The sequence below is a fragment of the Nannospalax galili genome, unplaced genomic scaffold (assembly GCF_000622305.1).
Source record: "Nannospalax galili isolate Female #2095 unplaced genomic scaffold, S.galili_v1.0 scaffold1154, whole genome shotgun sequence".
Lineage (NCBI taxonomy): Eukaryota > Metazoa > Chordata > Mammalia > Rodentia > Spalacidae > Nannospalax > Nannospalax galili.
This window is the reverse complement of record NW_008335437.1, coordinates 1,300,046-1,326,839: the sequence shown is the minus strand read 5'-3', so window position 1 is coordinate 1,326,839 and position 26,794 is coordinate 1,300,046. Positions and strand designations below refer to the sequence as shown.

At 45.4% G+C, this 26,794-nt stretch overlaps 1 protein-coding gene across 1 annotated transcript in view; it reads left to right on the top strand.

Annotated features, from left to right (window-relative positions):
* The window catches only part of Slit3 (slit guidance ligand 3), a gene marked incomplete in the record, with an annotated part of 641,662 nt that overhangs the window by 114,708 nt on the left and 500,160 nt on the right, over positions 1 to 26,794 (top strand). The window contains 1 exon segment of the mRNA XM_008830158.3: positions 132 to 203. Coding sequence (XP_008828380.1) covers positions 132 to 203 — 72 coding nt within the window.

Below are 26,794 nucleotides of genomic sequence, written 5' to 3'. Positions count from 1 at the left end.
TGCCTCACACGTGTTGAACATCACATACTGAAAGATCTAGCATCTCTTAATACCCACTGATCAGGGTGATATTGGTGTACATACTCAGATTTAATATCCCTTGACACCCTTTTCATTCTTTTCTTCTCTAGGCGTCTGAACAAGAACAAGCTCCAGGTCCTTCCAGAATTACTTTTCCAGAGCACTCCGAAGCTCACCAGACTGTGAGTTGACTTTTTATTTTCTACCTCACGTCCTGCCCTGCTTTGGTCTCATGGACATTGTAGCTGTCTCTGTGTGTGGCACCCATACTATATGGATCCTGGTGACAGGGTCTGGGTTCTTGCCTTTTCTTTCAGAGTTAACGTGTCAGTGGTCAATGAAGACTAGCAGCGTGTGGTGATGGACCCTCCTTGGCAAAGAGGGAGGAGACTCTTGCATTTAACTTGGATCTGAACTTGCTACATGAATTTCCTTGAAATGGGTTGGGTGACTATTCCTAGGAGGCTGCCTTTGTGCCATCTTAGTATCAGTGTGGACTGAGCTTCCTGCCCTTGGTTCCTGTCCGTTGCTCACTTCCTGTCATTAATAGTCAAGGAAGGCTGGGTCTTCAGGTTTATGGTTTGATTGGAAATGGAAGAAACACCTTGATTTTTACTTTACTTTACATAATGGTTTTGGATGGGTGGTAAAACCTGTGTGCAGTTATTCATTCTGAGAGTTTAAAAGGTTGTAGCTAGAAATACAGGTTGTTGTAGAGACTATGACTTATGTATTTTGGGTGTTTTCAACAAGTGCTAATTATTAACAGTGAACCTGAAATCCTGATGGCACTGATTAATGTGGATGATGGGCTGAACTAGGCTCCCAAGGGCTCTCTGAATGGAGTGGAACAGTTTCTGACAGTCAGTGGGATTCATAGCCGGGCTGAGAAGACATTTTTACTGGGGAGGCTCCTGTGCTATGGCCTCTATCCTCCTTCCCCATGGCCGGGTTTATGTAGTCAAACAATGCATGAAGACTTTGGCATAAACTGGAAAATATGAAACACATGTCAGTGTGTGCACTTCAGCTCTGAATTAGGAATACATATTTATGTATAAGTATACACATACACGCACCATGTATATAAATGTATTTTAAATGGTATTTTGCTGTGACAAAAATGGGCCCAGGTGGTCTGGTATCCAGTGTAGGGAAGTGGTCCTGCTTGCTTTCTGGAGGACAAATCTATAAAGACTTTGTCATGGCCTCCTCTTGCATGGACGTCATTTCTCTGGACCTCTTCTTCACCTAGATGACTTTGCTAAAAGTAGGAAAGGCTATGTCCTCCCTTTCCATTCCTCCAGGCTACATCCACCTGGATTGGCACATGGCAGGGAGAAAAGCAGCCAGCAGCCTGGTTGCCTAGCAGAGCTCAGTAAGCACTGAATGTGCCACAAGCTACGTTGGTTTTTTAATGCTTCCCTTCCCTGTACAGTCAGTCATCTGTCAGTATCTATGGGGCATTGATTCCAAGACTCTGCAGATACCCAAATCCTCAGATGCCTGAGTCCCTTATCTAAATTGGGGTAGTATTTGCCTGTAACTAATCATGTATACCTTTCCTTGTACTTTAAGTCATTTATAGGCTTGCCATTCTTTTTTTTTTAATGTATTATTTTTTTTATTTTATGTGTATGAGTGCATTGCCTGCATGTGTGTAAGTGAACCTGTGTCTTGCAATGACCGCAGAGGTCAGAAGAGGGTGTCAGAGCCCCTGGAACTGGAGTTATGGATGGTTGTTAGCCATCATGCAGGTGCTGGGACTCGATCCCGGGTCCTCTGAAGAGCAGCTAGTGCTTTTAACCACTGAGCCATCTCTCCAGCCCCTTAGACTTGCCTTTTTTTTACTATGTAAAGAGTTGTACTTTATGTTATAGGGATAATTGCCAAAAAGGCTTGTTTGTGTTCAATAGAGATACAGTTTTCTCTGATATTTCCAATCTGTGGCTGATTGATTCCGTGGATTAAGAACCAGCAGATACTCACCAAATGATCACTGAATAGTCAGTCACATGTCCTGTTCCCCCAGCACTGCACTGTGTCTTTTCATCCTACTGTCACTAAGTACTAAGGGTGTAAGCTGTTCACCTGGAATCTCAGGGTCAGATTTTCAGTAGAGGAAGATCCTACGGGCTGTAGCTATTGGATGGATTTGAGGGACTGGAGTCTGAGGATTCAGTTGCTTGAGGTGTCAGTTGGACTGCTTCCTGCTCAGACATGCTTCTCTCAAGTCGTCTTTTATGCTGGGCCCGTCTTGAGCCAGACAGAGGAGTTTCAGGTGCTGTTAACCATTGGGATGCTGAAGGTCTGGCCCAAGAACTGGAAATCCCTGGTTATCTTCTAACAGAGAGCTTGGAGAGTCCTTTTCCCTTCTGTGCCTGACAGTCCTATCAGTAAAGGGAGCTGTTACTCCTCCCTACTCTCAGCCATGTGGGCACCCAGTGAGTTAATGGATGTGCTGTGCATTTTCTGAAAGTGTTGAGAATATGGAAGGGCCAGAGTAACTTTAGTTGCTACTACTGTTCCCATCAGTTTCAGGAGCATGAGGTGATTCACAGTGAGGTGAGCATTGAGATAAATTATAATAAACTTTGCCGTAAGCCAGAGAGCTTCAGCTGGGAAGGCAGGAACGATGTTCAACCATTTGGTGTCCATTCGTCTGTGAGTCTCTGGCCAGGCACAGAGACTGGCACAGATCAGCACTCAGGCAATGATGGTTGACTGGGTAGGTGAATACATGAGTGATATAGGCCTAAGGACACAAAAAGTGCTCTCAGAGAGCTTGACTCTTACCCACCATTCATTAATTCATTCATTCATTCATTCATTCATTCAGCTTTCCCCGGCTGCTAATTACAGCCTGGCCTTTTGTTCTGGGGACAGAGCTGAAGACATGAAGGATGGAAGGATCCTTGTTTCTCCATGTGCCCAATCCTGACACATTCTGAATGACCGCCAAAAAGCTGAGAGCTAAATATATATTTTTGTAATCGAAGTAACTGTATTAACCCAGGTTTGAGCTATAATCAACCATTGCCTTTTCTCTTTGGCCTTGATCTTTGATTTTTCTTAATGGACCCATTATGTCTTTGTCTTATTTTGTCAGCCACTCCAGGGCCCTTTTGGAAGGAAGCAGGGTACAAATTAGAAAATCAATAAATGTGCAATCATGAATGTGTACGCATAGCCACTGGCTCTGCTCAAAAAGAACACTGCCCCTCAGACATGGCCAGTCAGGTCCCAGGGGAGGCAAGCTTAGTGTGGCCTTTGCAGCTGACTGCTCTGTAGCATACCACAGGAGATGGGCAGGACTTCTGGGCCTCACTTTATTATTGGACTTCTAGACCCAACCTGCTTCACTTTCAAAGTTTATCCAAAGGATCCTGTGTGAGTTGCTTTTCTTTTTAAAAATTCTCATAAGTGTTTCTTTAAAAAATATAACGTTTTATTAATCCTTTGAGAATTTCATAAATGCATATAAATTTGGTCATATTCAACCCTCACTCCTGCACCTAACTCCTCACCCCTTACCCTCTCCCAACTTTATATCCTTCTTTTTAAATAGTGAGTTACTTTTTTCATTGCTGTGACCAAATACCTGACAAGAAGCAACGTAAGGAGGGGGGGGGGTCACTTTGGCTTGCAGTTTGAAGGGATACAGTCCATTGTGGTGGGCACAGAATGGCCTCAGGAGAATGATTCTCACATTGTATATAGCCCAGAAGTAGACATGAGACAGAAAGTGGACAGTCTCAGTTCCTGTCACCTGTGACTCACTTCCTCTAGTGAAGCTCCATCTCCTAACGGTTCCACGACCTTCCATAACAGGGCCACCAACTAAGACCAAGTGCTTAAAAGCATGTGTCTATGAGTGACATTTCACATTCAAACCATAGCAAACACCTTCTGCAAAGGCAGTAATGGTCTAAGACATGCATGCAGCAGTGATGGAAAACTGAAGTGTTACTTATTGATAGTCTGTGCTCTGGAAATAAAACTTCTGACTAGCAAGTGCCAGGAATGAGACTAAAGTAAATGCATTAGTTCATATAACTGAGTTCGGGTGTAGTAATGGCTTCAGGAACAACTGGATCCAGGGACTCAAAGGTGTAGTAAGGACTTCATGTTGTTGGAACATTGGACATGAAGTCAAGGCAAAGCAGAAGACTCACAGTATGCTAATATTGTAACAATTAGAAAAGAACTGAAGGGAAATTGGTGACTCAGCTTGCTCACAAGGCATCTAAGCAGATAACCACTATAACTGCTATTGCATTAGGGGGCACTTGAGTGCCAGGTGCTGTTCTGAACACTTTACACCCATGAGCTCAGTTGATTGTCCTAGCAGTCCTACAGGATAGGTGCTGGGGTTAATGCTATTTTGTGCACACAAACCAAAGGCTCAAAAATGTTGATGAAGTTCCCTAATATCAAACACCACTTAGTGGCAGAATCAGGACTTGAATCTGAGTAATCTGACCCCAGAGACTGCTTTTCTCCATTACAATGAGCCACACTGTTCCCATTTATAGATAAGGAAGATAAAGCTCAGAGAATCAAATTACTTCTCCATAAATCCCAGAAATCTAAGCAGTCAGCACCTGCCTGGGCACTTAGTGTTCAGATTCAATCTTTACATTAATCTTACAACAAACCATGGAACTAGCTATGCAGACCAGGCTGGTCTCAATCACACAGAGATCTGCTTGCCTCTGCCTCCTAAGTGCTAGGATTAAAGGCCATGTGTTAGCATTCTATCACTCTGGCAAAATAGCTGACATAATTAGCTTATAAAGAGAAGAGTCTCTTTAAGCTCAGTTACAGAGGTTCCAGTCCATGATGGGCTGACCCCACTGTTTTGGGCCTGTGACAGGGCAGCACACCAGAAGTTGAGCATATGAAGAGCAAAACCACTTACCTCATGGTCAAGAGTCAAAGAGAGAAGGAAGAACCTGAAGTCCTGGATGGGCATGCTAACTGACCACTCAAAGGTTCCACTGCCTTTTCACAGCACCACCCTGAAACCCTGAGGATCAAGCCGTAGCATGTGGTCTTTGAAGAACACTTCAGATCCAAACTATAACAACAAGGTTATCTAATTGATTCGTGCTTGTATAGCCAGGTGACTGTGGCTTGTGGCTCATGGCACACCTGTGTCTCTGCCAGGTCCTTATGTTTTTTGCCGTCCCGCACTGCTATGCCAACTAGTAGAGAAGTTAGTATATGAAGGACTGACAAGGGACCTGTCACATGTCCAAGTGCTTGTCCTAGGACCTTGCTGGCCACCAGCCCCACTTCACCCTCAGATCCAGTGCCCTCTGATTGGGATGTGTACTTTTGGTGTGTATCCCCCCACCCCACCCCCCAGTGTGTTCTCAAGTACAAGGGACATGGCCCAGGGGTTCCTGGACAGGAGTGCTCTGAGCTTTAGTTTATATTGCTGCAGGCTGCATATGCCCAGCAAGGTCCGTCATGTCTTGGGTGTTCAGTGAATCTGAGCTCTTCCCAGTCTAACAAAAAGATCAAGAATAGAATGTGCTTCTGATTTTCCTGGGATTACTAACAAGCTGAGGCTGGAAGATGAGGAGGAGAAAGAGGCATCTGTTTTGTACCTTGAGACCTTGGACCAATTGTTTCCTCTCTTGGTCTCAGATCATCATCAGAAATACATGGGATGTTGAGGATAAATGGGTGCATCAAGTATTGCATACAGCACTGCTCGATGAATGATGGCTGCAGTTAACTGTTGCTGGCAAGGGGGTGGGAATGGCGCATGTACTGGACTTTGGGGGTCTGTTATGTATACACTTCAGCACCTAGAAAATCTGGATTCCAGCATAAACTAGGGTTGGATAAGCATTGCACATGGAGTGGGATGATCCAGCTCCTCCTCCAGGCTCTGCTGCTTATAGGTTGTGTGTCTCTAGGCATGTTAACTTAGCGTACCTGCTCTGTAGGTCTCTTAGGTAAAAAAGACAAGATGCCGGGTGGTCTGTTATAATGACTGAGGGCTGTTGACATCTTTTTTCCACATGCCCTCCAGCCTACCTACACAGGGGGAGGCAGTGAAGGAATTCTGGTTATTAAAGGCTAAGCAGAGGGTTGTCCTAAATTCTTCAGAAGGAGTGAAATGCAGGGTGAAAACAGTGATTAAAATTCCTGCATTTCCCCAGATTCAACAGCTTTGGAAGGGCTGAGGGATACACCTGTTGTGAGTTGGCCTTGTAGCTAGAGGGTGAGCAGACTGCTGGGGCCCTGCTGGCCCACCTGCCCTGGATCCAGGTCCAGAGTGCCCATTCAACATTGGATAGTGGGTAGCCGCATAAGCAGTAATGCTGGCAGGGGACGAAGGGCTCTGATTACCTCCACTCAGTTCAATGAGGTATTTGACAGCTTTGAAAAGATGCCACTGGGGTTAAACCTGCTGTCACCCCCTTGGGGCAGTTAAGTTGCAAGAGACTTGAAAATGTAATCCTAGGAAGCTGAAAACAATATGAACCATGGCCAGTGAACTAAGCTCCAAGTTCCTGGGCTGATTCTGAGGCAGAGCAGCATTGCTGACTGAGAGTGAAAGGCCAGTAGACTTCCGTTTCCAGGAGCTTGCTACCTGTAGTTGCCTCTGAGTGCTCATCACTGCTCATCTCTACCTCTGCTGGGTGCTTACCATGTTATTCTTTTACTGTATGTCTTGTGTGTACCTAGTCTAGATCCCCAGTCTAACCGGAAGCTGCATTCCTGAATGTGATCTATCTTTAGAGGCAGCTTAATATGAGAGCAAAGAACAGGGACCTGGAGGCTTCCAGGCCTGGGTTTGAATCCTCCCTTCTGATGACCTCAGGCAAGTGGCCTCCACTGCCTCTATCTCGGATGGCAGTTCTCCCATAGGGATGTTCATCGTAGTACAAATCTTATCTCACACTTCTGGAGTCTGGAATCCAAAATCAAGGTGACGGTCAGATGGGTTTCTCCTGAGGTCTGTCTTTGTTTGTAGTTGGCCATCTTCACACAACTGTCCCTCTGTGCATACATGCCCTTGTGTCTTTTCTTGTCCTTATAAGGATACCAGTCATATTGAATGATGGTTTCACCCTAATACTGCCAATTTCACTTATGATCTAGGGTTCACCTGCAGTTGCACTCTGAGGTCCTGGGCCTTGGGGCTTCAACATGTGAGCTTGGGAGCTGGGGGACACGGTGCAGCTCCTGGAGTGCTGAGGGAGTCTTGCATATTTAGCAGGTTAGGCATTTTCTGTTTATCTCAGCTTTAGGTGATAGATATACCAGCACCCCATTTTAGAGATAAAGAAATAGAATCCTAGAGATTTTATTTATTAGCTTTATTTTATGTGTATGAGTGTATTTATTGCCTGAATATATATAAGTGCACTCATGTCATACAGTGCCCACAGAGGTCAGAAGAGGGCATCCAGTCTCCTGGAACTGGAGTTACAGATGGTTGTTAGCCACCATGTGAGTGCTGGGGATCGAATATGGGTCCTCTGCAAGAGCAGCCAGTGCTCTTAACCACTGAGCCATCTGTCCAGCCCCCAAATCCTAGAGCTTGCGCAGCTTGCTATGCTATAGAACAGTAGCTAGTAAAGCCAGAATTCAGATCTAAGCTTGCCTGACTCCAGGGCTCAGATTCCTAACTAGATTGTCTGTACTGTTTTTCCCAGAGGTTAGTAACTAAAGTGCCAGGTGCCTTGGAGGAGTTTGAGGAGTGCTGGCTCCTGGAGTTCTCTGAGGTCCCACCTGAGCCCCACCTTGCTGGCCCATTGAAGCCTTGCACCACAGCACTCCTCTCTGCTGCTCACAGAGCCCCTGGCAGCCGCCTTGTTCTTCCAATTTCTCATTTAACTTTAAAATATGACTACATGCAGTATGTGTCTCTATAAAACTGCATTGATGTGAAACAGTGCCATAAAAGTGAAAACCCAGTGGAGAAAACAAAAGCAATGCTAGCCAGCTTTCCAGCGGAGTTGCTGTCTAATGTGGTGAAATGACAGTGTGACGATGGAATGGTGGGGATGCAGGCAGAGGTACCTTCCTGGAGCCAGAACAGACACCTGGGTGGCCCTGGCAGGATGCTTTGCCTCTCTGGGCTTCAGTTGTCATGTCTACAGAGGACTAAATGGAGAGTGGTCTTCTGCATGACCTACAGGCTATTGTCATGTCTACAGAGGACTAAATGGAGAGTGGTCTTCTGCATGACCTACAGGCTATTGAAGTGAGGGGGCGTAAGCCCATCCTCCCCATCATAGGCATAGTGTCACTTTCTCCAGGGGCATGGTCAGCCAGAGCTCAGGGAGCATGTGTCCCAAAGTTCCAACTTTCCAGCCTCCCTTCGCATTGTCCCCCCAAGCACTGAACACTGAAATAAGCAGTGCTTTCTTTTTGTTTTACGACATGCCTCTGTAAGTGCTCAAATACAGGCTTCACTTAGCTTGCGTGTGAACAGATCATGGACAACAGTGGGTGTCACGCTACTCTTGGAGTTTCTATTTTGTGAGCGTGTACTCTCTATAGTACTGCAAACCAGAGCCAGGAAAGAAGACATGGAAAATATTCTTTCCCCTCTCCTCCACTGAGAATTTACCCAGCGGAGCACAGAAATATGTGGGCTTTGCCATAGAGTTGGCTACAAGGCTAATGTTTGAATCCCTGTAGATTCCGACACCACACAGTTTTAGAACTAGATGTGAGAGTTGTTTAGCCCAGTGCTTCTTTTCTTTAAAATTTCCTTGTTTTCATTGTAGGTGTATGAGTGGTTGTGTCTGCATGTATTTAAATTGCATCGTGTGTATAATGCCCACCAAAGTCAGAGAGCGTCAGATCCCCTGTACCTGGAGTTACAAAGGACCATGTGGGTGCTGGGAATCGAACCCAGTCCTGTGCAAGGGCAGCAGCCTGTGTTCCTAACTACTGAGCCATCTCTACAGCTCCTAAGCCAGTGCTTCTTGACCTTGACTGGGTTTTGGAACCCCTGGGGATCTTCTTAATGTTGGACTCAGGTAACAGGTCTGTAACAGTGCCTCTGAATCTGCACTCTAATCAAGTGCCAAGTGATGCTGCTAGTCCAGGGCCATACTCTGCAGAGCAAAGATAGGCTCTAATTGTTTCTCAGACTTAACAGACTTAACAGATAGAAAAGAACCCCCTCAATGCTGATTCCCAGTCTGCACACCCAAAGTATCTGGCTCATTAGATCTGAAGTAGACTTGGAAATTTGACTTTGCAAATAGGCACATGAGGCTATTTCGGTATATGTCACCTGTGGGGCATGCCTTCCAAAACACCCATCTCAGATAACCCCTATTACTTTTTTTAGATTTTGGAGGAGAAAAGGAGCCAGACATCTGTTGAGTACCTGCTGTGTGCTATACACATTATGCACATTCCCATACCTTTTGTCCCCCTAACAATATTGTTAAGCCCCTTGTACAGATGTTAAAACTGAGGCCTATTGCATCTGAACTACAAGGAATTAACCCAGGTTATTATCCCCAATTCTGGGCTTTATTTCTCTGCCCTATCATGTACCTCCCATGCTGAGACGTGCCTCTAAAGGGTTGGGAACTGAGAGGGAACAATCAGAATGATGAAACTGTCATGAGTCAGTATTTTGACTATATACACAGTTATATAAACATATATGAACATGTGCTTCTATCTGAGATCTCAGATATTAAAACTTAACATTAAAATAGAAAGTTTAAAGACTTAAATACATGCTAGTATGTAGGCCTTTCTAGATTCTCTAATTTATCAAAGGTAGAGTAGGTTTTTATGTTTCTAATCTCTTTAGCCCTTTGGGCCAACAGAAGAGTTTCTAAAGTCATCAGACAGAGAACATTCTGCCAACTTGGAAATTGTTTTGAATCTTTTTTTTTTTTTTCAAGACGGAAAGAAAAGCGAGCTGTGAGTTTACAGTGCTTTGGAATTGCAGAATATGCTTGTAATTTTTACAATTCTGCACAGACTTCTTTGCCACATCTGGTTGATATTACTGGCGGGGATATATGGGGGAATAAACCATGGGTTGGAATGTGAAACATCCCACAAAATGAGTTTCTTATAGGTTGCTGCATAAAACATTTTGAGTCTCTCTTACTTTGGAAGGCTGGTTTAAGTGATTTCATAGATTTAGTGTTTTCTTTGGTTGGAAGGTAAAGGGCTCTGCCAGTTTACTTAGTGGGGGATCCAAGATGGTTTTCTGAAGACATGTGTACCACTCTCAAGTCATGTCGACATGAGCCCAGGTGAGAGAAGCTTCCCATTAGGGAAGCCAAATCAACCTTCAGCAAACAGCACTAAACCAGAGCTGGTCCTCATGATGGTGAACCCCTGGAACCATCTGAATCATTGCAGAAAAGGGAAGAATGCAAAGGAAGGCACTACCTGTGTAAGGGCTTCTGGGTCTTACCTTGTGACGGCTGAACAGCTGATGGTGAGACCGACTCGCTTCCTCATTCACACAGCTGAAAGCATTCGTACACCACTGCATTCGTTTTGCTGTATATGCAAATAATGTGTTTGGGAAAAAAAATCAACCAAATTGATACCTGGAGCTGTCAATTCCTTGTTAGTGGTACTTCTGCCCAATTCCCAGGAGCACAAATGATTGTGTGACCATGGACAGCTAGAGTGTTCTAGATAACTTCTGTATGTGTGTGTGTCACTCCAGTGTGCTGTTAGGTTGGTGAGTTTAGAACTGAGAAACGTCTAATCAGAGCCCAAAGGGTGTGAGTGTGGTATGAGTGTGGGCTTCTTGCCACCTGGCTCCTTCTCAGACTTCCTTGGCTGAGACCCACCTTTCAAGTTGGAACCCTGACAGCCGAGCCCTTTCTGCACAATACCAGGGCTGCTCTCAGCCCTGCGGCATGTGGCAGAATTGGCCAACTTAGGCAGGGCTTTGTGTCCATCCCCAAGAATGTTCAGATAAAAGGATGTGCTGTTTACTATGAACAAGAGCCCAGGGCCAACCTTCCCACACACTATGGCATCCTCATTCTCCGTAAGAGGTAGAAACTATCCAAGGAATTAAGTATCTGGGAGCTACTGCCTTCTACACAGAAATAGCCTTTGGAGATGGGCTATTCACACATGCTTTCGTTATGTGAATGATGCAGATGTGCCCACATCTAATAATCTTGAAATATTGTTCTCAAACTATATTCATCACCAACAGAACATTTCTAAAGAGCCTAGTCATCTCTCATTTTCAACCAACTTTGGGGACTTTCTCTTGGGAACAAATAGTTTCAATTTGATGCACCAGATTCTAGTATTTCAAATCATACACACAATGCATACCTACACACACACACACACACACACACACACACACATATACTTGTAACCTTGCCTTTTTCCTGGATTTCCTAGGGGTTCATGGCCCTGGATTTGAACATTAAATTCCATTTGCAAGGCTTAGAGTTCATTTACGAGTCCTAGAGATTGAGGCCTATAATGAAAGTGTTGACACAGTATTAACAACAGCAAAACTATGATAACAAAGCCCTGTCCAAACCAAACAGAAATAGAGAAGTTTAAGTAAATTTCACGCTCTTTGCCTGGAGTTGGTGTGCTGGACCTGCATCTCTGATTCATGGTTTAGAATAATATTTTAATGTTTAATTCATGATGTGCTGTTCTTCCTGTCATTCTTTCCATAATCCTCCTTACCCGTGTATGGTGATGAAGCCTCTTGGAAGTGTGACCTCCTGTTGATTGGCATGGCTTGTTGTGTATCCAGGAACTCTTTTCCTCGTGGGTAAGGTGGAGCATCCTGCTCTGGAACCAATGTCTTGGCTTCTACATGTGAGTCTAGAGCTCTAGACGTGAAGTTTTAGTCAGTGAGTCAGGTTTTGATTGAAATAGACATAAAACCATGCCAACATTTCGCTACGTAGGGGGAGCACCTTGGCTTTCAGAAGATTATGTAGCTGCTGAGAGAGAAAACTGGGTTTCCAATAGGGGGAACGGTAACCTAGAACCAACTCTCCTCTGTCCCGGTTAATTAGGCACTCTTGGAATGCTGTGGTATGGATCAGGGTGCTCAGAGAAATCTAACTTCAGAAAGTTTTTAAAGCAGAAGACCAGTAAGAAACGCTAGGTCATCAGTATTTTTTACTCTGCCCTAATCATGTTGTCTCTATGCCTTACTCCTCCTTAAAAAAATCCGTATGCACATAGCTTGCCACACTGGGCAGGTACACATTCTACATAGCACCATGCCCATACACATAGCACATTGCACCACATACAAATATGTCATTCCTCACCTTACCCATATCTTACTACACCATACACATAGCAAACTCTACACCACATACCAAACTCCACATGCCACACTTGTGCATATATTACACCATACATACATGTGTCATGTCATGCTTATCCGTATTTCATAACATATACATATACATAGAACATACATCATACCTAAACTTATACTAGACCATACTTTATAACACACATATCCAACCACATCATACCCAGCCACATGTCATAATATGCCGTGCACAGGCATGCATCATACCACACCATATGGAGACAAAACATTCCTTTCCAGATGGATAAATGACATTCCTTTCCAGGCTCTGAACCAAAACATAGATGCAATTTCACTTTAGTGCAAGACACCGTTAACGTAGCTCCAGTTACTGAGCAGGGCTGTGCTGAGATACCAGAGTTGTGGAAGGCTGCTGTGAGGTGTGGAGGGAGGCTCTTGGTTAGACAGCCTCACTTTTCCCTCTAAGAGAGGTGTATGGGTCATTTGGGAAGACCTTCAGGGACTTCCATTCTATTTTAGAACTCAGGACAGAGCATTGTCAGACACCAGATCCTAGGGGCTTCAGGCACTAAACAAAATTATCTTAGGAAACAGTCATTATGGCTTTCATTGCTAATAATGCTCTCTGCAGACCATCTTCCCTTTGCAAGGCACTTCCTTTATTTAAATGAGAGTGAAGGATGGGAGATCATTAGGCCTAATGAGGCCGGAAAGCAGGGGAAAGCAGGGAAAGGCAGGGCTGCCCTGGGAGCACATGACTCGTTTCTCCCAGTGGACAGTCACTGGCATGAGGGTGTGTGGTGGGGAGACTGCCAGCTCTGCCTTCAACCACACATTCCCAATTTGTCATCCACCTTCTGTCTCAGCTCCTATCACCCCAGAACCACCCTTAGCCTTTCTACACGAGTGGGTAACAAGAGCCTCTAGCTGACCTGTTTCTTCTCATGTTCCTTTGCCATCTCATCCATCCAACAGCTGTCATCATCATTTTATGGCAAATCAGTCCACCTTACACCTCACGTAAACCTTCTATGACTTTGGCTGGGCCTATCAAGCTCCATGGTCCTATCATGTGGCTCCCATTCATCTTCCTGGAGCAACCCAGGGCCCCTCTCCATCATGCTGTGGCTTCACAAACCTTCTTCCTGTTGCTAGCATGACTCTGATCTCCTCTTGGCATTCAGTTCCTTCTGCCTGGAACATTCTAGATGTCAACATGGCCCAGCCTTGGAGAATCTCATCCTGGCACCAACCCTACTTCCTTAGAAATCCCTCTATGGGTCACCCTCTCCCTCTGGTGTGGGTGGTGGTCTCTCCTATTTCTGAGCACTGTCTATAAATTGTCCCTGATGTTTTTTTTTCATCATAGCACTATTACATCTCGAGTATTGGGCTCATCTGTTTACTTGTTTACTTTCTACTCTGTCACCCATAATAGCATATGAGCTTCTTGGGACCCAGGGATGCTGTCTTGTTGACTCTGCAGGCCCCCACTCCACTGTCTAGCACATGGTGGATATTGGATAAACACTCTAGAAATGAGATAATGAGGGCAGAAACCTGGTCTCTCCAAAACTGACTTTTTCTTCTCGCTGTGTGGTCAGAGGCACTTTCTGTTGCAAATCAGAGCCCTTTGTTCATTGCTCAGAACAAGCCCCAAATGACTCATTAAGAGCATGCATGCACATGTATACCTACTACATCCACACACATCCACACAGGCGTGCCTTCCACACTCACAAGCACACATAAGGATGAGGATAAAGTAACATAGCAGGCAGGATTTCATTCTCCAACAGCAGGTCTCAAGACCCCTGCAGAAGATCCTCCTCTGGTAGATGGGAGCCATTGCCTGACACTGAGAGCTGAGAAGAGGAATGCTGGTTTTGATGCTTATTTCAAAGGTCTAGGAATAATATTCTGTGATACAGTGAAATGAAAAGATAAACTGTTTGGGCTTCATCTCCAGGCCTCATTGAGTTTTGACTTCTAATGGACATTGAAAGGGGTTGTCTAGTTGTTGGAAGCCTCTGCTCAGTGAAGGCTTTAAAAAAAGAAAACAACCAATACGGACTAAACAAAACCAAACCCTGTTCTGGGAAAAAAGAAAAAGAGAAAAGCCTAGATCACACCAATTTACTGAACACTGACCTAAACCTCTAAATTCCTTTTCTCTTGATCTGGGATCTAAACCAGAGATTGTTTGAAAGGCATCTGGTAAATTAGTCCAAAGCTGAAATGAACCATATCTTCTAAAATAACTGAACCAGAACCACACTGCGACATCAAAATATTAATGTTTTCCAAACTAACTCTCTTTGAGACTCTGGTATGGTGCTGTATAAACTGAAACACTAACCTACCATTTGTTGCTCTTCTCCCTATCTGCCCTACCCCTGTCTGCTATTTTTCCTCCCTGGAAACCCACCATCATTCAGCAATGGCCCGTCTCCCATAGTGCACTGCAGAATGTGGGCTTTTGGAACTCTGTCTTCATTGCCCTATGTTAATGAGAGGTGCTGCTGTTGTGGGTGACTTGATGCAGTTGCCGTCACCGTCTTTAATCTCATGTCGTGAGGAAGAGAGAAATGCTTTTCCATTAAGATTATAGTCATTAAAAGGGCAGGGAAAGCAGGATAGAATACAAAGAAAGAGAACTTGAAGTAAGGCAGAGGGTGGGGTGGAGGGCAAAATAACAATGTGTAGACCAGGAGAGCCAAAGAAAGAGATGCAGCCTAGAAGAGGGAGGGGAAGGGAAGGGGGGAAAGGAACAGAAGGAACGAGGAGCCTTTGGAAGGTGGGATATGTCTCAAGTTTGGTTTTCGTCTTTTGCTGGCTCCTTGCAAAGCGGATGAAAGAATTTTTGATCACACATGTGACTCTGTTCTATGCTAAGCTCTATGTGAGCTCTTGTCTCTACCATAGCCCCTTATGTGGCACGAGGTCATCTTTATAGAATGTCAGAGTTGAATGGCTCCTTCTGGAACTTCAGACCAGTGTTCTCATTTTGTACTGGTAAAAACTGGTTCACGCAGCAGTAGAGGACCCAAATCTCCAGCTCTCAGGTTTCTGGTCTGGGGCTACAGGCATAGCCCCGAGGCACTTACTTACCTCAGCCATGGTTTCTTGTTAAGTAGTGAGGAAGCTGTGGAAGAAGGGGCTTTAGTTTAGAAGCTTGAAGGATTGATGTTTGCCTGGATCAGGCTGGCTGGAAGAACAGCTATCTTTTAAGAAAAGGAGTATTGATTCAGGCATTGACTCTGCCAGAAGCCTCCATACCCGAGAGCAATTTGTTTATGCTTTTTATAAATCACTTAATTATCTGTGAAGCTAGAGATTTTCTGGGGAAGCCAAGGACTCATCATTCTTATCCATAAAGGGCTTTTTGTTGGTTCTTTGAAAGCATTGATCACCTCCACATGGTTCATGTTATGATGAACTTGAGGAAAGGAACTGAAAAAGCCAACTTATGGGAGAGCCGTTCCAAGGAAAGAATCTGCAAGACGGGTGATCAGAAGGAGGGTGAGGGGCCCCAGTGCTTCCGTGGTGTTGGAGAGTGGTGGGACCATCCAAAGAAGGGAAAAGAAGAGGCTGTCTTCTTAAGGTAGGGTGCTGATGGAGAATGCTTTCCAGAGCTTACAGTCTTCAAAGGGACAACTAGCCCTGACACATGGGGAAACCCACCTTCAGGAATTGCAGGTGTTACAAAGCTACAGTCAGCTTTGAACCAGCCTCAGGAGCATCTTCCCCATCCTAGCTAGTTGCTTCTGCTTTCAAAGGCATCTGTGCATTAAAGAAAAAGTTCCCTGCTTACAACCACTATGGAACTGACCAGGCTTCCCTGGTAGGCAGGGTCACTGTGCCCTGCCTACCTGTCATATATTACTCCCTTACCTGCAGCTAATTAGCCAGACCTCAGTGTGGAGTCCCAAATTGCTATGCTAATGATGGCAGCCCTCCCTCCCCTAGAAGTGCTGATTTTCCTGCTCAGCATGAAGGGACTTCAATAAGATCTCTTTCCAATGATATAATTTGATTCCTCCATGGGAGGCTGCTTTGGTCCTAGCTCACTTAGCACTAAATCTCTCAATAGATACTCTCATTACTTAATCTTTTCAGGCCCCAGACCAGCCCAGGCCTCTTATTTATTTATCTGGGGCCCTGTTTACTTCCCTATAATAAATTACTTCTGGCTCCTGGCCGTCTGATTGCTGCAGTGATACACTAATAGCTGGAAGCTACTGCACTTGCCTTGTGTGATGAGGCAAATAATACGCTTAGCTTATGGGAGAGAAAGACACCCTCCATTTATTTCAGTGGGGGGAATATTACTCAGGGGAAAGGGCCAAATCATTTACCTAATAGCTGCTAGTGCAAGTTGGTGTAATTACTGACAGAGTTATGTGAAACAAATTGTCAGACCCATAAATCTAAATCTCCAATTCTTCAAGGTGGGGAGAAGGATTCTGGTAGTTCATATGGGCTCTCTCTCACAGGGTGGATTTCTTACAAGATGCTGGTAGACAGGAGGTTGGCTGAAGAGGCATGCCGTTCACCAGGGTGGGTAGATAAAGTCTATGGGCCTGACCAGTCCTCTACTAACTGGTGTTGTAAATAAAGTTTTATTGGAACACAGCCACACTGATCATTTACAAATTAGTGGTGGCCCATCTGTGCAACAGTGGCAGCATGGCTCACTTGTAACAGAGACTATACATCCCCAAGGCTGAGAAGAGTTAGTCTGGCCCTTCAGAGAAGAGTTGGTGCATGCTTGCTCTCCTGATAGACCTGTTTGAAGCTCTTTAATACAGAAATGGAGAGATTAATTTAGAACTCTTCTTGCCTTTTCTTTTTCCAGAAGATTCTATCTCTTGCTAAGGAAATTAGAAGGGAGCTAGGCTAGCTGTCCCTCCTTTGTATCACTTGGATATCTATTTATTATGTTGCCTCCCAACTACCTACCTGGTGGCTTAGTGGGTAATGTGAACCCATTTGACTGAAGAGAAAACCAAGGCTCTGAAAGGTAAAGTATCTTGCTCAAACTTAACTCATTCAGAACTGGGATTCACACCTTGCCTGTCTAGCTCTGAATTCTATCTTCTTTCAGCTGAACCTCCTGGTTCCCTGGGAAAAAAAGAGAGCAGGTCTTGGCAGGAGGAGGATTGATTATTCTTGGCCTCTCTGTAGGAGAGCTGCTGAAAGGGGGCCTGTGAGCAGCCAAGCCATAGGAGACACAAGCAAGAGGGGCAGCAAAGGGGGTCTCGTTTTATTCAATCCACACTCATTCTGGGTGGAGAATGGAGCAAGCCCAATTTGGGAAACACAACAAGAGCTTGTCATGCAACAAGACAGAACCAGAGAAGGCCTGGGTGATAGAGAACTTATTCATGGACTTCACTGCCTGTTCAGTGTGGTCTGCTGGAGCAAGCATGTGGTCTATATGACTTCCTTATGATGGGAAGGGTAAGCCACAAGCTCTGCTGTAGCGAGCTGGAAAGGCAGACCCTAGCTCTTGCACATTAGAAGTGCTCCTCCAAGCTAAGAGGAAGTCAGACAGAATCCCCAGACTTTGACATAGTTGTGGAAAAGGTGGAAGGTCCGCAGGCCTGTATAAGTCACCACTGTGCCTTCTGCAGCTGTGGACAGCTCAGAGTGAGGACAGGAATCATATGTACCTCTTTTTGGAAGTTTTCTGGGCTCAGAGCCTGGGATCACAAGAGGGTGTGTGGAAATAATAGAAAAAACCTCACAGCCATGTGATAGCACTTTTAAAGGTCCGGGCATGATTCTCAACACCATGGTCTTCAGGATCTCACTGATGCTCACAGTCATCCTGTGAGGGGGTTATTACTGCCTTATTTCATTGAACAGGAAATAAGACCCTGGGATGATAAGCAATCAGGCTAATACTCAAATGGTATTGTTGAAAAGTCAACATGGCTGACTCCTTGGCATCCTCATGCTAGGACCAGGAGGTGGAGAGAGCCATGGACATGTGGCCAGACTGCCTGCCACAGCCCAGCTGTGCTGTAAGGGCCCAGGATTTGACTTTTCTGAGTCTCTGCATCCATTGTGTAAATAGATATGACAATAGTCAGAGTTGAGCAGATACTCAAGGGTGATGTATTTTAAGCTTATATGTTGTTTGGCTTGCAATAAGAGCCCAGCAGGCCCCTCTGTATCTGCTCCCATCTTGCTAGCAATAAGACCCAAACTCAAGCCTTTCCATCAGAATCATCACTGCTCTTGGTACTGTGCTGGGCTACAGGGTGCCCAAACCCAATCTCTGCCTTTTTCATAGAGCCACATTTGTGGACTGTGTGCCCAGGCAGAGAATACCCAACCTAGCACAAGTGGAACAGGAGCTATCATCATCACACGAGTTTCAAGGGGAGTTGGGTTCTCAAGGAAGATTTTGTTTTTCAATTCATTCATCTTTGTGGTATCTATGTTATATGAGCCAAAAGGAGACCCTGTCTCAAAAAACAAAACAAAATCAAAAGTCTGTCCTACTCAAATACATTTGGAAGATGTGTTGAAGGGCTCCTGCTCTCAGGATTTCTCAATGCCTTTACTATGTTAACATGAACTGTGAATCCCCAGGAGGTGAGAGTGAATGTTCAGAATGCTCACACACTATGACTGTAAAAACTATCATTGTGAGACTTGAGATTGGAAGGATTTGAGTTTTATGGAACTGCTGTGAGGAAAACCAAAGGTTAGAATTTTGGGAAATTAGGTTAATTCGTAGGTAAAAGGACCACAAAGGAGCATGAAAGAATATCTGAGTTTGACCATTAGCAACCCTGGGAAGCAGCGCTGGTCAAATGGCCGAAGGTTGACTAATCCAGGTTGGTGATCTTGAGGTCCCATTTAACGGCAGTCTCAACTTGGCCCTCCAAGAGCCTTCTCCGTGTTGTCCCTTACATAGTGAATGCTAAGACGCCTCTGCAGGCTTGCTCTGCTAATGCTAAGCACTCTTCCGGAGGCTTCTTTAGCACCCTGTCTCTTTCTGGAAATTTGTCCTTTGCTTGAAGGAAGGTCTTGATCTGTCTAAACTTGCAGGACTTGCTGCCCCTTTCCTTGAGCAGACTTTAACTTAGCTCTTCTCTGTGATTCTGTTCCTTCTGCTCCCACACAGAGTAGCAGTTTAAGATGCCTTAAACATTCTGGGCTGGTTGTTGGAGCCCCAGATTCTTGTGTGAACCCAACATCCACACTCTCACCCTACAGCTTTCCTGTTGGATAGCCACATGTGTTCAACAACTTCCTTGAAGCATTGTAGATTTTTGTGCAGCTGAGAGGTGGCTGCATTCCAGCCAGCTGGGACCTTGGCTGCTCTGGCCCCAGTTCCTCAGGACTGACCTATCCCCATTGTGGGGAGGCTATTCTACCAGCTGAGCCCTCTCCCGAGCCTTCAGTTTAGTACTGCTGGACAAGCCTGGGCTAGTACTGCCTCTGGACACTTGTGCAAAGACACAAGCATGTGACTAAGCTTCAGCACACCCTTGACCTCTCCCCTTCCCTTGAAACACACTCACCTGCTTGTCCATGTTGTTCCATAGTCTTGTTCCTGACAGTTCTCCCTGCTTGGAATGTCCTGGTCTTCCAAGGTTTACCCAAACCTAGGGATATTGCTGCATGATTTTAAGAGTATTAGTTGTCTATAAAACAGTCACTGCAAACTGGAAATGCAGTAATCCTTATGAAGCGCTTGGTGCAGTGCTTGGGGCTCAGCAAATGTTAGGTGCTGTTAGGCAGTTCTCAAGGCTCAAACCCTCCCATTCAAAGAAGGCTTCATAGCTACCCTGCTTCACTAAGATTCTTCCATCCATCTGACCCTGTAATTCCAAGGTCAGTCATCAGAACTGCACTGGTCATACCTTCTGATACTTCTGGCTTTGCTTCAATGGGCTGCTATTCATCTTTAGTGTTACTAAACAAGATGTTCCTCTTGTTTCTGCCTTCTCCCAACAGGATGATTAGTAACCACTCTATCCACTAGATTGGTTTTGCACAGGATAACTGGTTAATTTACTTGTCTTTTTTAAGAAGCTGGTCGGGTATAGTGGAGGGTTTAAAAATCACTCCTGCTCTGTCTCTGCCCAATTTTGCCCCTTTATCTCTCTCTCTCTCTCTCCCTCTCTCTCTCTCTCCCTCCCTCCCTCTCCCTCCCTCCCTCTGATGGTTTCTATACTGTGTTGGAGGATTGGCTAAATGATGTTGCTTAGAATGTGCTGCACATGTGTGTGACTGTGTGTGAATCCACATTCAACAACTATATCACAGATGCTGTACTGTAAGTGTGTGTGTGTGTGTGTGTGTGTGTGTGTGTGTGTGGTATGTATATGCATGTTCTTGGGGGGAGGGGTGTTCATGTATACATGAATATACCAGTGTGTGGCAGCCCAAGGCTGATATCTGAAATCTCTTCTACCTTATTCTTTGAGGTAAGATCTCTAATCAAATCCAGAGCTTGTTGATGTCGCTAGTCTCACTAGCCAGCTTGCTCTGGGGATCGTCCACCTCTGCCTTCTGAGGCTGGAATTAGAGACCGAGTTGGCATTACATGGGTTTGGGGTTTTAAATTCTAGTCCTCTTGCTTAGGAGGGAAGCTCCTTAACAGCTGAGCCATCTCCCCAGGCATCTTCCCTTTTTATTTTTTTTCTTTAAGGATGCCTTAAGGGAGCATTCCCAAGGGAATCCTGCCTATAGAGGTATTCATTTGGCCGTCAAAATTTAAGAAATGAGTTGACCATATCTAAAAATACAGTTGACATAAACATCCACATTTCTTGTCCCTCCCTTCCCCCACATTGGGAGTTCAGGTAGCACCGTGTGGCGCAGAGCCCTACATGTAGCCACTCACAGGGACACATCCTGGTCCCTCTCACAAGGCAGGCTTCCCTCCTTATCATTCGCATTGCCCTTCATGCTACTTCATGTTTACCTTGTAGCACTTGCAGTCTTTAAGTTTGAGGACATTCCCTTCTTTATCTCCCAGTGAAACCTCACAGACCAGTCAGCTGAGTCCCACAGAATAGGACCCTGACTGCTGAAAAGCAGGAGCCTGGTGGACTCTCGTTCCCTGGGCTGGCTTTGGAAATCAAGAGTCCACTGAGGTTTTTGTCAGATTCTACTGTCCTCCAACCCCTGAGAAGTAGGTCATTAGACATCATGGCCTCCTTCCCATACAGTGGGGTGCTCAACAGTGTCCAGTTCTTATGGAGACCCAAAGCCAGAAGATTGGATGTGGAGGGAACACAAACCATTCCTACCAAGACATACCCATCATCTGGGTGCAGTCAGTCAAGCATGGAAAAGACCACCCCAGCATTCCTCCTGGAAGCCCAGTGCCCACAGGACCATCCTCTCCCAGGAAAGGCACTCCTCAGCAGCCTGCCCACACCATGATGAGGCAAGCCTTATACAGAGGCAGAGCTGTCACTATCGCTGTGGTTGATGGTCAGGGTCAGCTTTGATGACCTTCTGCCCAGTGGGGCTTTAGAAACAGGGGGCTTGGGGAAATGGCTGGGTTTGTGTTTTTACCTGAAGCAGCTGCTGAGTTTGTGCTCACCCAGCTTCTCTCCAAGTTTAGCTTCCTCTTCCTCCAGGTCCTAGTAACATTGTTGATTTAGGGTGTGCTAATTGCTAGTTGAAGCAGGAGTGGTTCTCCAACAGGGAACCATTTGTGGTAAAGAGAGTCTTCTTTCCAGAGATCCCATCTCTTCACTTTTCTGAACCATGAGAACGTCTACCATGCCCTCTAATTTGACGTCTCAAGAGCCCCTGGGCTCAAGACATTGTTTCATGGAAAGGTCTGGAAAAGCCAGCTCATTTATTTTCCTGAAAAATGTCACAGAAAGTGATTCCATTATTTATTTCAGAAAAAAAATGTGTATTTTCATGCAGTTTATGCGCACACACCACAGAATGATATATTAATCTGGAAGAGTCCTTTGAGAGCTTCCAGCTCAGATTACGTCATGATGCCTGGGGTAAAAATGTCAAAGATTCTGAGGCACATCAGTTCACAAAGGGCTCACATAGTGTGCTTAGACCCATGATGCAAAGCCCTAGATACTGTCACCTCTGGTGTGACTCATGCTTTCATGAGTTACGATGAGGAACCCGTGTCCAGAGCTTGGCAGCACCTAGGGGGCACTTCCAGCCCTTTCGATACCTCCATGTCCACGTGACTTAGGAATCCGTGCTGTTTGGGCTGACACTTCTCTGGGGTTGTAGAGCTTGAATGAAAGGAATCTTTAGTGAATGAGCCCCAAGCAGGTTCCTCAGTGGCGTCCTGGAGGGACAGGGAACTGACTGGTCCTGTGGTCAGGGTCTCAGGACAGTAGCCCCACTCCAGGGGTCAAGGAGCTTCTGTATATTACTTCCAGTCTCCATTTCCCATGGTTATTCCTGCAGGATCAGGCAGGTCAAGCGTTGTCCATCAACTGATAGAAGAGAGCTTGAACCAGATGACATGTGACAGCATGGTTTAAGAGCATTGTCTAGTATGCTTTCTGGTGCTATCCCAAAATACCAGGGACTGAGTCATTTAGAAAGAAGAGAGGCTTGTTTAGCTTAGGGTTCTGAAGGCTGGAAAATCCAAAAGCATGTTACTGCATCTGGTGAGGGGGAGGCATCCCATGGCTAGACAGAGCAAGCACACTAGCTAGGATCTCTATTCCTTTCTTTTTCCTTTCCCTTTCCCCTTCTCCCTTCCGCCTTCCTCTACCTTTCCTTCTCCCTTCCTCTCTTTTTTTGTTTGTTTTGCTGGCTGTGCTGGTAATTTTTTGTCAACTTGACACAAACCTGGACATACCTGGGAAGAAAGAGTCTCAATGGAGGAATTTTCTCCATCAAATTGGCCTGTAAGCATGTCTTTGGGGCATATTCTTGATTGCTAATTGATGTAGGTAGACCCAGGCCTCTGTGGGCAGTACCATCCCTAGGCAGGCAGGGCCTGGATTGTGTAAGAAAGCTAGTGGAGCATAGCCTGGGGAGCAGGCCAGAGAGCAAATGAGCAAACGTCCTTTCTCCAAGTTCTCTGCTTCAGTTTCTGCCTTCGGGTTCCTGCCTTGACTTAACCCTTTTTCCTCGGTTGTTTTTGGTCATGGTGTTTCTCACAGCAACAAAAAGCACACCAGAACACTGGTCTAGAACTTACTATGTTGTTCATAGTAGCTCTGAACTCATGGCAATCCTCCTATCTCAGCCCATCAAGTATTGAGTTTATAGGTATGCTTCACCATGCCTGGCATCTTCCTCTTGTAAAGCCACTAATGCCATCATAGAGGTACCACTACTAAGTCCTCAGTTTAACCCTAATTTCTTCCCAAAGGCTACATCTCCAAATATTATCAACATATTTTCATAAAATTTCTCATACATGAACTTTGGGGTGAGACATTTAAACCAGAGCAAGTGTAAAAATCAGGCTTGCGTTTGAATCTTGACCCAGCCACTTTGGGTCTCTGGCCAAGCTGCTTAACTTCCCAGAGGTTCTGTCTTCTATGTTTGGTTTTGTTTTCAAGGAAGATACTAGCATCTGTCTCATGAAACTATTGAGTAGAGTCAATGTGTAGAGCTTACAGCCCCGCACAGCTGATGATTAACACTGACTCAGTAAACGTTTGCTATTTTTATCAACTGAGTGGTGGAGAGCACTTTCCTGTGTCAAACGTCTCCAAGGCCTAAAAATTTAAAACTAAATTATGAGCAGCCCCCATGCACTAGTAGTCTGCGATCTTGGAACAATAGAAAAGGTTGTCAAATATTTATTCTTTGCTAGGAAGTTATTTTTTAGCTTTTTAAAAATGATTTCAGCATGCAGGTTTAGAAACAACTGCCTCATCATGGTTTCATAAGGCACGGAGCCCACTGTCCCGAAACTGTTCTCTTTACTACAAGGTTGTAGGAAGGGGTGACCGTGCTCAGAACAAAGGGCCCAGGAGGACACAGGGCATAGAAACTCAGAGGATAGAGGGCCCCCACTGAGAAGTCTCTTACTCATACTTAATTTTGTTGCCGGAAACTGAACAGGCCATGGAAGCTCAGCTCCCCAGAAGACAAGGTCAGGAAATTCACAGGTAGTGTTCCAGGCAGGCTGTGTGCTCACCTGGGCCCTGGCCAGGGCACTTCCTGGAGTCCACTATCCTCCACTCCTCCTCCTCCTCCATGACTTACCTCTTGGTATATAGTCACAGAGTTGCTGCAGAGGGTATTTTCTTGCAGATGGGGCAGAAAGCAAGTGTTAAAGGCAGCAGAATAAGTCAAAACCAGCCTGCCCAGATTCGATTCCACTGCTACTTAGGTAAATTATTCATCCTTCAGTCTCACTGTTTTTATTTGTGCAGTGGGTATGCTGTGCTCTAATCACATACACTGGTTGCTAACTTGCACACACTGGCAGCTCACTCAGGTGATGACTGGGAGGATAACGTGGGGCACTGTTTCAGTCTAAATCTTATAGCAGAGCCTGGAACCAATCAAGCCTCAGGCCAATATTGACGTTCTTGATGGGAATGGGGAAAGGGCTCTTTGGAGAATATTCAAGGTTCTCCAAGTGGCATAGAATACACACACAGCTTCTTGAAGAGAAAACCCCTTCTAACTTTATTGAGCTTTCAGTGTGGTTATGAAATAAAACAGAAACCATGGTTGGTTCATAACTCAGGGAGGTCACTGGGTTTGAGCCAAGGGTGAGAGGAACTGCATACAGGCACCTGCTGTGCTCCTCAGCCACTGCTGAATGCCTCCTGTTAACCTCACCACAGCCCAGCAAGTAGCCCCCCCCCCCCCGACCCCAGGAGGTGGCTGCTAGGAGAGGGTGCAACTGCCGAGGTCCTGCAGAGCAGTGTGTTCAGCCATGCTGGTACGGGGGTTGGGGTCATGCCCTTCCATTATCTCAGGCCACTGCCCTGTACTTGCAGACTGTTCACAGCCTGCTGACAGCAGCAGGGCTCTCCTATACTTTGGTGCTGAGCAAAACCTCTGGGCACCACCCAGGGGCAGGGGGAGAGGAGGAAGAGGCAGGGGATTTCAGTGCAAACAAAAAAACTAGAATGCTATAATGCTTAATTTCTGGAGTTTAATACTGGCTTTGTTCTTTGCTGTGTGACTTTGGGCCAGTTTTGTTTTTGTTTTTGTTTTTGTTTTTAAACTTCTCTGTGCCTGCGTCTGGTTTTGCTATGTAAGACAGGCATGATGATACGAATACTATTTTCTTCATAGATTTTGTTCAGTTGACACCTCTGCCCTGAGCATTCACTCAGGGGAAGGCACTCAGACACTGTTCTAGTCTAGGTGCTCCGGACATGGCTGGGAGTGAATTAGAACAAACAAATAGCCTGTCTTTGACTCACATTCTTGTGGAACTCATAATTTATTGGGGGATGAATGCGAGAAATAAAGTATGCCATGAGGCAGCTTCATGTGTGTGGACAGAAGTACTGAGGGGGAGATCACACATAGAAGAAGGTTTGGGTGAGGGTGCAGAGTGTGGTTTTAGGTAAGGGTGCCAGGAAAGGACTCACTAAGATGGTGACATTGAGTGATGACTTAGAGAAGCTGAGGGAAGGAACCATATGGGCATCCAGAGAAAGCAATATGAGTGAACAAATGGATGAATGAATGAACTAATCAATGAGTCAGTTTGAAAGAATAGGGCTGTGAGTGAAGTGTGATCAATAATCAAAAAGCACTTAGGATAAGGCCCGATGCCCTCAAGAAGTGTTAGCTGTTTTTATATTTAGCAGAGTAAGTAATGAAGCTGCTGTCACACTTCGTACTTCCGGCTTCCTAAAAAGTCATTTTCCTTTTCTCCCCTCATCCCACTCCCCTTGCTCCTTCCATCCTTCCATCCTTTTTGTTTGTTTGTTTGTTAAAGATGTATTTTATTATTTTTATTGTATGTGTATGTGTGGAGGTATATGTATGCACATCATATGTGCAGGTGCCCTCAGAGGCCAGAAGAGGGCATCAGGTCCCCTGGAACTGGAGTTAGCAGCAGAGTTGTAAGCTACCCAGTGTGGGTGCTGGACACCAAACCTTGGTTCTCTGCAAAAGCAGCCAGTGTTCTCAACCACTGAGCAGCCGTCTCTCAGGCTGGACAAGTGCCCACTGAGCTCTACCTCCGCCCTAGGCAGTGCTGAGAAGCTTTAAAATCTTCAAGTGTTTTGCATCTTTTGTTCCTTCCAGCAGCCCTGTGGAGTGGGCAAGGCAGGTGTTCCTAGGCACCACCTCCCCGTAGAAACACAAAGGGATGGAGCACTTCCTGGGATCCTGCCCTCTGTCCTGTGTGCTAGTCTACTGGTTGCTTTACAGATTCACATCACCTTCCTCAATCCTTGCAGAGTCCAGAAGGAAGAGCTTGATTTATCATAACTATGAAAGATGGCGTGAGTGATTGCAGTCAGCCCAGGCTGGTTCACCAGCTGCTTGCTGGGCGAGTCCCTGGACATCATGGCACAG